The sequence below is a fragment of the Phyllobates terribilis genome, unplaced genomic scaffold, assembly GCF_046119375.1.
Source record: "Phyllobates terribilis strain yellow unplaced genomic scaffold, ASM4611937v1 Scaffold_3__8_contigs__length_932513732, whole genome shotgun sequence".
In the NCBI taxonomy this organism is placed as follows: domain Eukaryota; kingdom Metazoa; phylum Chordata; class Amphibia; order Anura; family Dendrobatidae; genus Phyllobates; species Phyllobates terribilis.
Genome location: NW_027362763.1, coordinates 903,572,621 through 903,585,314, shown reverse-complemented (window position 1 = coordinate 903,585,314; position 12,694 = coordinate 903,572,621). Strand labels below are relative to the sequence as shown.

Here is a 12,694-nt window from a genome sequence, read left to right as displayed (position 1 = left end):
TGTTCAAAAATTTCTGGACCTAATTGTAAAAATGCTACTTGTACAGTACGTCAGTAGGGATTTGACTGTGTACATTTAATATTTTGTGTTACAACTTGTAGTTTTCACTAACGTGTTTGTTACTTACTAAATTGACCGGTACATTCCATGTTTATGGCATAGATAATGGCTTCTAAGAGCATCCCTTAACCAGAGGTGGAATCATCCAGGTAAATGCTCCTGTAAGGTTGGTTGGGTGCATGATCTATCAAGAGCTGGGATGGGTACTCTTGCATGTAGTCATACAATGGAAAGGACCATTCTCTAATCAGAATTGCTGATCATTCCATTGCTTCATCTTAGGACATTGATGCACATCTCTGAATTTCCTAAATTTTATTATGGCTTTTTTCTTCCTTTGTGGCTTAATTATCGGTGAAAATAATATTTCAGTTTGCTCTTTTGCTTTTTACACAATCTCATTAGGTGCATGTGTTAATTACAGCCATGAATATTGCTGATGCATTTTACATTGTCACTGCTTTTCTTTATAAAATATGATTTTAATTATCATTGCCTTAGTTCATAAACAAACTTGGTAAAACTGAAGCTCAACCAAATATACTTATCTTCATTACGCATTTCAAATACAACAATTTACCCTAAACTAGCAAATCTTAAATCTTGTTTAAGAGGCCGTGATAGGATTAGATGGACTTAAAAGCTGCATATTGCAGAATGCATATTGTAAGTGCATATGTGAATGCTTAGTTGTCCCCGAGATGTCAGCATGCATTCTCTATATTCAGTTGCCTCTAACATCCTATCACAAAATAAACAGCCTCCTTCCAAAAATAAAACCACAAAAACATTTTTTAAAAAGATAAAAAAATAATTATATACTAGAAAAAAATATGATAAAGGCTCAAACCAGGCTGAGTCCTTAAGGGTTTAAGTGAGCAGGCATGTAGGAAACTGAGATTTGGGACTATAAAGAATAAAAACATTTTCTATTTTTGGGGACAGATTTGTCAAGTAATATTCTGCGACCATAAATTAAAACATTTTGTAACATGCATTTATCACATAGTCCTGTTATCTCAAGTGCTTAAAAATGCAGATGATCGTGAAAATATCACCACAAGCCCTGATATGGCCATTTACCAAAAGATAACAGTAGCTCCTACTATTGCATGCAACAGGAAAAAGAGGAGAAATCATTGATTGATTATTCCCCTTTTCCCTACCTGAGTATACTCATAATAAATTAGTTGATTTGAAGTAATCCGGTGTCTCATCAATGAAAAATCAAGCTTAACTAACAAGAAAGTGCATTGGGGGAATGTTGAAGCACTCGGAATGCCTCAACTCGCCACCAAAGCACTTTCTGGCTAATTTGCATGTTGTTCAAAGCTGAATCTTTCAATGTTCGTAGACTGTATTATTGCAAAACATTTTTATTGCTGTACTTTGACTTATACAGCCATTCCATTTGTTTCTGAAGTGAAATTGTCCTGACAGGTTCCCTTTACCATAGAGCAGACAACTGTATAGTGAAGGTAACAATCATCCTTTGCTACAACGTAGAAATCAAATTGTTACAGTGACTAAGGGGAACACAAATCTAAACCAGAATAAGCCAGAAGGGTAAAGTGAAGTCGCTTTCTTCTAGAACAACATCTCTTCATTTTCTAGACCTTTTGAATTAAAGGGGCTTTCAGATTCTTACTAATTTCTACAAACTGTGGATGGGATCTGCAATGGCTCTTGGGAATGTTTTCTGGATACAATTCTTTCCTCTCAATTACAGCAGCATGGTCACCTGCTTGGACATCTACTTAATGCAATATTGATGAATATGAGATGTATTTTATAATAATTGCTTATAACATGATTACATGAACATTTGCATATTAATTATCAACCTTCTTCCTATTCATTGTCGTATGTCAGTTATAATGATACTCATTTATCTCATATATATATTGTAAAAGTATTACTGTGATTAGGACATACTTAAAAGCACTCTGTCAGCACGGAATGATGGTTCATACTGAATACAGGCACCCAGTGCATCATGGTGCGGCCAAACATTTAAGTGCCCTTTCACACGTTCTTGTTTTCCATCTATGAAGCCAGAGCTGTCAATCAAAGAAGAGGAAAGGGGTGGAGAGAGGGAAAACAAGCAGATGGGAAAGTGCTTTGAAATGACTGGTGACAAGATGCACCAAACGCCTGTATTTGATTTGAACAGTCATCTTGTGCTAACAGAGACCCTTTAAAGCGGATTTGTCAGTCTAATAGACAGTCCAAGAAAGCTGATGGTACTATGGTACATGGCATAAAATATATTGTGCAGTTTTTCTACCAAGTCTTTGTCACAAAAGCTGTAGTCCACTGCTTATAAATGCTGTTTTTGAGGAGAGTCCCCCACAATCTGCCTCCTCTTTCCGCCCATATGTTTATGCTACACTCAGAATCATAAGTATGGCATCTTTTTCATTCTTGTTATCAGACAAAAAGTACAATATATTTTTACAGCTTTTTGCCCTAGCAAAACTTTGAACCTAAACTGACTGTATAATATGCTACCCTTATAGAAAACCAGTTAGAACATTCATGATTTCCTGGGCAAAAGGGTCTGTTAGGAGACTCCCTTCCAGCTTCTCCACGCCTGGCTCAACTTGATGGACATTTCTTTTCCTATTAGTATATTAAATTAGTCAAAGTGAGCTGGACAAGGGAGGATAGAGGAAGACACTTTCTGTGGACTCTTCTTGTTAAGACAGTACTTAACACATTTCTCTAAATCATTGCAATTCTTTACAGTAAAACAAGGTCTGATAGAATCAGCCTGTCACTTTAATCATACTGCCAACAGTTAGGGCATCATGAACATAACGTTAGGTTCTTGTTATCTGGGGAAACATAGGGAGACATACAGTGGAATGTAAAAGTTTGGGCACTCCTGGCCAAAATTACTGTTATTGTGAACAGTTAAGCAAGTTGAAGATGAAATGAACTCTAAAAGGCCTAAAGTTAAAGATGACAGATTTCCTTTGTATTTTAGCCAAAAAAGAAAGATACATATATATATGTATATATATATATATATATATATATATATATATATACATATATATATATATATATATATATATATATATATATATATACAGTACAGACCAAAAGTTTGGACACACCTTCTTATTTAAAGATTTTTCTGTATTTTCATGACTTTGAAAATTGTACATTCACACTGAAGGCATCAAAACTATGAATTAACACATGTGGAATTATATACTTAACAAAAAAGTGTGAAACAACTGAAAATCAAGAGAATGCCAAGAGTGTGCAAAGCAGTCATCAAAGGAAAAGGTGGCTACTTTGAAGAACCTAGAATATAAGACATATTTTCAGTTGTTTCACCGCCATTGACTTGCATTAGAACGCATGTATTCCGCTTCACTAGATAAGCACATGCAGAATACTTGTGTTCAATGTGCGGATGGTACCCAGGTCTAGAGGAGAGGAGACTTAAAAAATAAAATAAATATTATACTTACCTTCTGATGGCCCCCGGTGCTCTCGTCCTCCCTTGCCGGCAGATCGCGAGGACGTCATAGTCATGTGACGGGTCACGCGACCCTGACGTCGGCAGGTCCTTCAGTGTACCGCAATCTGCCGACAAGGGAGAACGGAGTGAAGCAAGACTGCAGGTGCCATCGGAAGGTAAGTATAGATTTACTTTTTATTTTTAAACATTCTTTTGGGCACACTATATAAATCCATGCCGGTTGCATGGATTTATATAGTGTGACCAAGTTGACAAGCACTTTCCAAGAGATGCTAAAATCGCTTGGAAAGCGCTTGTCAACCCGCATGCAGAAATGCATGTGAAGAACGCTTCACATCCGCATGTCCCTGGCAGGAAAAACGCATGTACAATCCGCATGCATTTTTTCTGCCAGGGAGATGCAGAAACGCTCAGGAAAAATCCGGAGCGTTTCTGCATCTTGGGCACATAGCCTTAAGGTTTGGGCACCCTTGGAGATTTATGTGCTCAGATAACTTTGACCAATGTTTCAGACCTTAATTAGCCTGTTAGAATTACGACTCGTTCACTGTCATCGTTAGGAAAGGTCAGGTGGTGAAAATTTCCCAACTTTATAAAACCCAATTTCCTCTAACCTTGTGCAAAAAAACAGCAGTCATGGGTTCAATAACCATGGTTGTGTATGTACTATATGTACTATATGTTTACTGCCTACTCATTAAAGGGGTTGTCCAACACTGAAAACTTTTTTTAAAAGAAATGTTCTCTTTGTGTTTTGATCGGAACATAGCCTTTTAGTCAAGCACAGGCCTGCCTAAAGAAGGCAGGACTCAACAAGCAACCCTAAGCCATGTGCTCTCCATTGTGATGCTATGGGGTGGACATGGCTAGGGATCCTCAGTCTGTTGTGAGTTGCTAATATGGTCTACAGGGAGAAAGAGTAGAAGTCACAGAAGTAGTGCAGCCTCCACAGTAAAATAGTATAATAGTAAAGTACTCTCTGAGACTGTTTAGAAGGCTCAGGATGGTGCTTTGTAATCGGAGTGAGTGGGCACTGAGAGTGGGAGTGAGAGAGCTGTGGGGCAGATACAGCTTTGACCGTTATGAAATGTAGATTAGAAGAAGAAAGGGAGAACTGTCAGGAAGTTCAAAGTTTAAATAGTAACAGAGCAGAAGGATTGCTTCAGGGGGCTGAATGGGAGCTAAAAAATAAATATAAGAGTAATAGATGAGTTTTGGAACTTTAGATCTTTTTTTTGTGCCCATAAAACTTATTTAAATAATTGCAATGGATCTATAAAAAAAGATGTCATACGAATGGTGCCTGTATAACATTTTTTTTTAATGCAGCTGCTGAGTTTAATGGGCAAGTCTGATCTAAATTCCAGATGAGGCTAGTGCATGTGCAATATTTTTCACATGGACACTTGGTCCGAGTGAAAAGACAATCATCTAAACTGCTCTATTAAATAATATTGATCCATGTTCTCTCCGTAAGTAAAATACGCTTATCTGATCCTGTCCTAAAACAGATTCACCTTAAAACATTCTGCTAATATAATTCCAGTAATCCTAATAACAGTTATAAACTCTTTTTCTAAAGAATTGTCTATGCTCATGTTAATTAATAGAATGTGCAAAGTGAGTACAATAAAGAAATATATAATTTTCCAAACACATGAACGGTGCACATAACCATTTTACCAGTTTTTATCCAAATTATAAAATTTTTAGCAGGTAGCCATGTGAATGTAAACTTTCATTTGTAATGTAGCAAATATTATGCACGGAAGAGCTACTTTATGGAAATGAACATTATGTTCTGTAAGCCTACAACACAGTATGGGAGATAGAAACAAAATGTATTTCTATTCCTATATCCCATATAAGCTTGGTAAATGGATTCCTTGAGACTGGAGAAAAAGGTGGTGCTATCTAAGAGTTTTGATTGAGAAGTCAAATAGAACAGGTAAGGAAAAATTCAAATGCTCACCTGGTTCGGTTGTGCTGAGGCACAATGCTAGGTCTGATTAATGAATTGAGGGTGGACTGCAGCTAACCTGGCAAGCAAAGAGATGTTCCTCCAGTGGAGCCCTGATGGCATAAGTTGAATGAAAAGATCCAGGAATATGGCACAAAAGCTCAATGTGGGAAGGTAACCTTAAACATTTTTGTCCAAGACTCACAGATCACATCACTTTAAAGAGGCTTCTCCTTCAAGTGGCCTGCAACTCTTTGTGCCGTATTCCTGGATCTTCTCATTCAACTTATGCTTAAGCTTGTTATCTAGAGTTTTTTTTAGATATTTCAATCTCAAATTGCCAATATTTCATCTTGAAAAATGTAGTACAAAAAAACTTTTTTTTTATAGTGATTGCATTTTCTTTCAGTCAATTCTGAAAAGGGTCCTAAACTTTAAAGCTCAGTTGTTGATTACTATTGTTTGCTTTGCAGGTTACATTTTTGGGGAGAGACCCTCAGTCAAGTTTACACCAGTGGACGGTGAACAGACATCAATTCTTCCAGTTCATCATGTTATTGACAAAGTCAAGGGCTATTGTCATCCTCACTCGGACAACTTCTACAAAAACATCATCATGTCAGACTCGTTCAGCAATAGCACCAAGTTCTGATCCTAGGCATAAAATACAGCAGTTCACTTTGGTTCATCTGCTGTAAAGAAACTGAACACTCAAAGGGAATTTATGTAATGTAATCTTTAACAATAATCACACCTATGAAAACATCGATTAATGGGAATTGTCTCCATTTTTTTTAATTTACTCTACACTGGCTTCAAGAACTTGTAAAATGATTGTATTTTACAATTATAAAGCATTCTTCTGAACGTCCCAAAGTGAATAAAGCACAAAAACCAGAAACATATTTTGGGCTGATTTAGCCAAGTGGATGGTGAACTGAACAGACATCAATTTTTCCAGTTCATCATGCTATTTACCAAGTCAATGGCTATTGCCATCCTCACAATAACTTCTACAAAACATCATCATGCCAGATCTGTTCATCCATAGCACCAACTTCTAACCCTAAGGATAAAATACAACAGTTCACAATGTTTCAGCTGCTGTAAAGAAACTGGACACCCAAAGGGTCTATATGATGATTAACTTAACAAATATTCACGTCTTAGTCCTTAACAAAAAGATCCTGAGCCAAAACATGTCTTCTTAAAGGTTTAATAAGGGATTTTTCTGCAGAATATTGATGTTATATGTACCTATCCCATTGTTTTGTAACTGGTCAACTTGCCTCATTGTGATATCAGTTTCATCAACCTGTTGCCAAAGCAGCCACTTTTCACTATTGCCTATTCTGAAACCCTTCATATCTATATGTCCACACTCATGAACTCTTTTTATGATTAAAATCTTTCCAGAATTTGTTACAGTAATAACGAAGAAAAAACAGAATTTTAGTAACAGTACTAATTTTCTTATTTTAGGATGCATTCCTTTTTTCTATTAACACAGAATGGAAATTGTTATTTTTTTTTTACATTTCACATAATAATAGAATTGGAATAAGTAAAAATCTTTATGCAAATGGTGTAACTAGAGAACAAAAATGTTTAAAGCTAAATTCTATAGATTTAACTCTACTGTTACAAGCAATGCTTTTGAACACTAATGAAATCACTTATATGAGGAAGCTTTCATATTATTACTGAAAAGTGCATCCTATGTGTTTGGACTTGTTTCACCTTTATGCCGATCATATGCTCTTCATGGGCTAGAATTTCTTCAGATATTCTCAAGTATTTTTTTCTTCTTTTATTTATTTATATATTTCTGTGTTACCTAACTGTGAAGAGCTATGTGGTTATGCAGTTTTTATGTTTCTTATGCACTTTGGTAGATACATGATGCAAAGGAAAACATGTACTATGTTTTCTCTCTTAACTCATTTTTTATTCAATGTTAACTATTATTTTTAAAGCTGAAGCTATAATTTTGAAAAAAAAAATTGATTTATTTGGTAATAAGATTGTTTTTCATTTTAGATTATACATTTAAATTAAGTTTTAACCATTTGATCTCACAATTTTCATTACAAGTTTTGTGAAGCTTTTAAGCAATGTCAGAAACATTTGCTTTACCTATAAGGGAACGCAGATCACTTAGGCACTAATTTTAATTGAAAGTACAGTAAGATTGTTTTTTTCTTTATTTTATGGTGGTCATAAATACATTGTAACTCAATTAGCATGTATTATTCTTGTCACATAAAGATATTTCAGTCTATGAAGATATTCCATTCCAAACTGCAAATGTCAAATAAATGGTTACATGTTTGAGACCCTTCTATAATAGCCAGATTAGAGCATTACTAAGCACTGCTCCTTGTGGATCAGACCTGTCCATGTATTACATGGTTAGTCATTCATTTCAACTTCCGAAATATAATTCTACATTTCCTCTCTAGTGGCTACTGCAGGAGAAATATATGGCAAGCCAAAGGTCAGCTTAGCTTCTGAAGCGGGTGATGTGGGGACATTCTTATTGAGACTACACCCTTGAAGAGTGACCAGCATTTTATTCCCCCTCCCCCATAAACCAAAAGTACATTTGAAAAATAAGAAACTTTGAAACTTTGTAATATATCTTATTAGAGAAATCTGTTTCTTTATCTTCTTGGACTGATCTTTCATTCTCAAAATTACTTAGTGAACACAGATTTTCCTCATACTGAGATAAGAAATGATAGTTGGTGTTCACAATTGTCACGCATGCACTGTTTGCAGTCACTTTGCAGCTTCTAAATGGCTACCATGAACAGGCCTGGCGCAAGCTACTTCATTTCCCAGAACCCATAGGTTGCCCTGGCCTTCGCCCCCTAATCATTATACAGGGATCTGGACTTACACAGGTTAGGGCCACAGAGTCAGCTGTTGTTCAATGGCACAAGCTGACAAGGGGGAAAGTCAGGTAGCCGTGTCAGATCCATGTCAAGAACAGAATCATAAAACAATTAGCAAAATGTCAAGTCGAACTCAAAGAACAGGAATAATCAACAGCACAGATAGAGGTATATACCAGGATAACAGAACTATTGACTGGCAGTGGAGTCAGAGCTTCAGGGGTTCAGCTGACTGCCCCACCCAGGGATCTCAGGAAGGAGTGAGCAAAACCTTGACTAAATTTAACCCCATAGTTCCCATGTAAATCAGCTACAAAAATCCTAGGGAAAAAACAGGACAGGCGCTGTCACGCATTGCAAACAACAACAATGTTCTATTGACAACTGTAACTCTTGTCTTAGGAGAATTTGCAGCCATTTCTGACTTTTACTCCTCCTTCCCTCTCCCATTTCCATAGAATTTTAAAAGCAGCATCTGTCATTTCCTATCTTAGTAATGGAAAAATTTGTCTTCACTGAATACAGATTTTACCCATGAATTGAGAGTGAAATACCAATCCAGGAGATGAAAAAAGCAGATATCTCTCATAAGATATATTACAAATATGCTTAATTTCATGTGTACTGTTAATTTATTGAATGAAAATTAAATCGTTTCATCTTTAAGCAGCATCTATGTTTGTATGTCATATGTCTATGTGACTTTTTTATGTGTATTTTATATAGAATTTATTTTCGATGACACACAGTCAAGGAAACCAGTTTATTTCTTTATATCACTCATTTTGTTATGTACTGTCCCAGACCAATTTTGTGGAAAATAAGTATATTTCTAATTTCAATGAATGCCTATTGAAGATAAGTTATAACTGTTTAGTAACTGGGAAGAGTCTTGCTGTGATTTAATGTGTTCATCAGTTGTACCAACACATCGTCTCATTGGCATGCACCTTCGTGTGCCTCACCAGAAATGTTACTCCATCAGGGACTGGAGTTACATTATTGGTGTGAGTTATGTAACTTTTCATGAATTGGCCAGGCAGGCAATAACACACCCATCCCACCCGTGTTCTACCCACTTTGACAGAGCTGGCTGGGACTGGTGTCAAAACATCAAAACTCGCAAAATTTATGAGCAACCTCAAAACTTTTGTGACTTTATGTGTTATACGCCATAAAACTGGCAGAAACACTTTGACGTATGGGCAACAAAGTATATAAAAATTCTCTAAACAAATAATGTGAAATATCTAACTGCTGACCATATCCATTTTCTGTCATCAACCAGATATTTGTGCCTGATAGTCATATTTCAAGAGAATATGGACATACTTAATTTGAAAAGGGAACAGATGTGTGAAATCTCAGTAAAAGGGTCAACCATACCTGTATATGTTGCTTTATTTTTATTAGTGTTTTGTTTCCTTTTTACTACCATGTAGTAGAATATTAATCTATTAATGCCTGTTACTTTTAATAGTGTCACGATTAGTAGTAGTCAGTTTTCAGCTCTCACACTGAAGTGTATTCATTTCTCACTGTACAGTATAATTATTCCTTAGTTATTGCTATACTGTTTTATGCTAGCCGCAGCGTCCTGTGGCTAATGTCGCCTCCTTTGTACATATTTATTTATTGATTTGTTTGAAGGTGTCATTTGCTGTTTGCTTCGATAAGCTTCAGCATATTCATGTCTTGTTGTGAAAAAGAACGGAGTGTGGTATTCGGTAAGGTTACGACAAGAAAGTGCCTTTTACTGTACCACATGTTCCTTTCACTGTATGAAATACAATTACTGTGTGAAGCTTTCCGTCATTTAGATGATGTGATGTATAGCTTGTTCTAAACTGAAAATTGTCATATTTTGAAATAAATACACAAATACGAATATTTCTCTGGTGGCTTTTATTTTTCAAAAATGTAAGCAAGAAATCATTTTTAGATGTAGTTTTCAAATACCTTAGTGACTTTTATTGCAAATATTCCTCTCTGTCAAAGTCTCAATAAATACCTGGTTTAAGCTCTGCTCACATCTACATACTTCATTTTCATTATTCTTTTCCATTATAGGAGCAGGACACCGAAAATGAGAGTATTGCAGGATATATGTCACGCAAGGTGTGGGAAAGACTAAGTGCAACACAAAGGGAAGAGGGAAAGGGATCCCAGACTCTAAGGAAAGGGGGGAGTGGAGACCTCCTAGGCTGATCTAGTGTCACCCTGTCTCCACTAACATCCCTATATTGGTTTTTCACCAATCGCCGCACGCGTACCTAGCCCTGTCTTTCCCTGGCATTAGGTTCAGGCTAGGGAAGGGAGGGGATGAGCACTAGTTGATCCCCACTGAACACTAAAGACAACAAGGGGGGACAAACAAGGTAAAATCGCTTAGCTTTAGTCGATTCCAGACAAATGCGCACACGTCCTCTAGCACCAGAGAGGAAGAAGTACTGCTCTTGCTCAAGCCTTCACAAGGAGTAATGAATATCACCGGCACTGTCTGTCACTTCTGACACACCTGTGAAAATATATTTCATGATGGACACCAAAGCCCCACTTCATCATTGCCTATGCACCTGTTTTTTGTCAAGTTTTGTGTGTTTTGCGCCTTTTCTTTGCTTGCACCAATTTTATTATTCTATTTGCACTTTATTTTTAAGTCTATTTTATATGTGCATTTTTTTCCTCCTTTTAGGTGGATTTTATTGATTCCAGATATTTTAGGCTGAATCATCAATTGTGACTTTTTAAAAAATCTTTATGTTTGGAACAATTTCATTCCAGTCCCCCGATGTAAAGTGGGGAAAAAAAAGTATTTAGTCAGCCACCAATTGTGCAAGTTCTCCCACTTAAAAAGATGAGAGAGGCCTGTAATTGACATCATAGGTAGACCTCAACTATGAGAGACAAAATGAGAAAACAAATCCTGAAAATCACATTGTCTGATTTGGAAAGAAATTTTTTTCAAATTTTGGTGGAAAATAAGTATTTGGTCAATTACAAAAGTTCATCTCAATACTTTGTTATATATCCTTTGTTGGCAATGACAGAGGTCAAACGTTTTCTGTAAGTCTTCACAAGGTTGGCACACACTGTTGCTGGTATGTTGGCCCATTCCTCCATGCAGAGCTCCTCTAGAGTAGTGATGTTTTGGGGCTGTCGCTGGGCAACACGGACTTTCAACTCCCTCTAATGGTTTTCTATAGGGTTTAGATCTAGAGACTGACTAGGCCACTCCAGGACCTTGAAATGCTTCTTACGAAGCCACTCCTTCATTGCCCTGGCAGTGTGCTTGGGATCATTGTCATGCTGAAAGACCCAGCCATGTTTCATCTTCAATACCCTTGCTGATGGAAGGAGGTTTGCACTCAAAATCTCATGATACATGGGCCCATTCATTCTTTCATGTACACAAATCAGTGGTCCTGGTCCCTTCGCAGAGAAACAGCCCCAAAGCATGATTTTGCCACCCCCATGCTTCACAGTAGGTATGGTGTTCCTTGGATTCAACTCGGCATTCTTTCTCCTCCAAACACGATGAGTTGTGTTTCTACCAAACAGTTCTACTTTGGTTTCATCTGACCATATGACATTCTCCCAATACTCTTCTGGATCATCCAAATACTCTCTAGCAAACTTCACACGGGCCCGGACATGTAATGGCATAAACAGGCGGATACGTCTGACACTGCAGGATCTGAGTCCCTGGCGGCGTAGTGTGTTACTGATGGTAGCCTGTGTAATGTTGGTCCCAGCTCTCTGCGGGTCATTCGCTAGGTCCCCCCGTGTGGTTCTGGGATTTTTGCTCACCGTTCTTGAGATCATTTTGACCCCACAGGGTGAGATCTTGTATGGAGCCCCAGATCGAGGGAGATTATCAGTGGTCTTGTATGTCTTCCATTTTCTAATTATTGCTCCCACAGTTGATTTCTTAACACCAAGCTGCTTGCCTATTGCAGATTCAGTCTTCCCAGCCTGGTGCAGGGCTACAATTTTGTTTCTGGTGTCCTTCGACAGCTCTTTGGTCTTCACCAAAGTGTGACTGTTTGAGGTTGCGGACCGGTGTCTTTTATACTGATAACAAGTTCAAACAGGTGCCAGTACTACAGATAATGAGTCGAGGACAGAGGAGCCTCTTAAAGAAGAAGTTACAGGTCTGTGAGAGCCAGAAATCTTGCTTGTTTGTAATTGACCAAATAATTATTTTCCACCAAAATTTCAAAAAAATTTCTTTCTAAATCAGGCAATGTGATTTTCAGGATTTGTTTTCTCATTTTGTCT

The 12,694-nt window shown here is 37.1% G+C and overlaps 1 protein-coding gene across 7 annotated transcripts in view; it reads left to right on the top strand.

The window, feature by feature from the left end:
• Positions 1-10,235, top strand: part of ADGRG6 (adhesion G protein-coupled receptor G6) — a 217,112-nt gene extending 206,877 nt beyond the window's left edge. For 4 of the 7 annotated variants that reach the window (XM_073672752.1, XM_073672750.1, XM_073672751.1 and 1 more), the window contains one exon: positions 5,990-10,234. In XM_073672752.1, the coding sequence (XP_073528853.1) occupies positions 5,990-6,168 (179 nt within the window). In that variant the 3' untranslated portion in view covers positions 6,169-10,234. Of the gene's footprint in view, positions 1-162; positions 210-5,989 lie in introns of all 7 variants that reach the window. The other 3 variants (XM_073672747.1, XM_073672745.1, XM_073672748.1) reach the window with 2 other exon arrangements.
• The last annotated feature ends 2,459 nt before the right edge of the window (positions 10,236-12,694 follow it).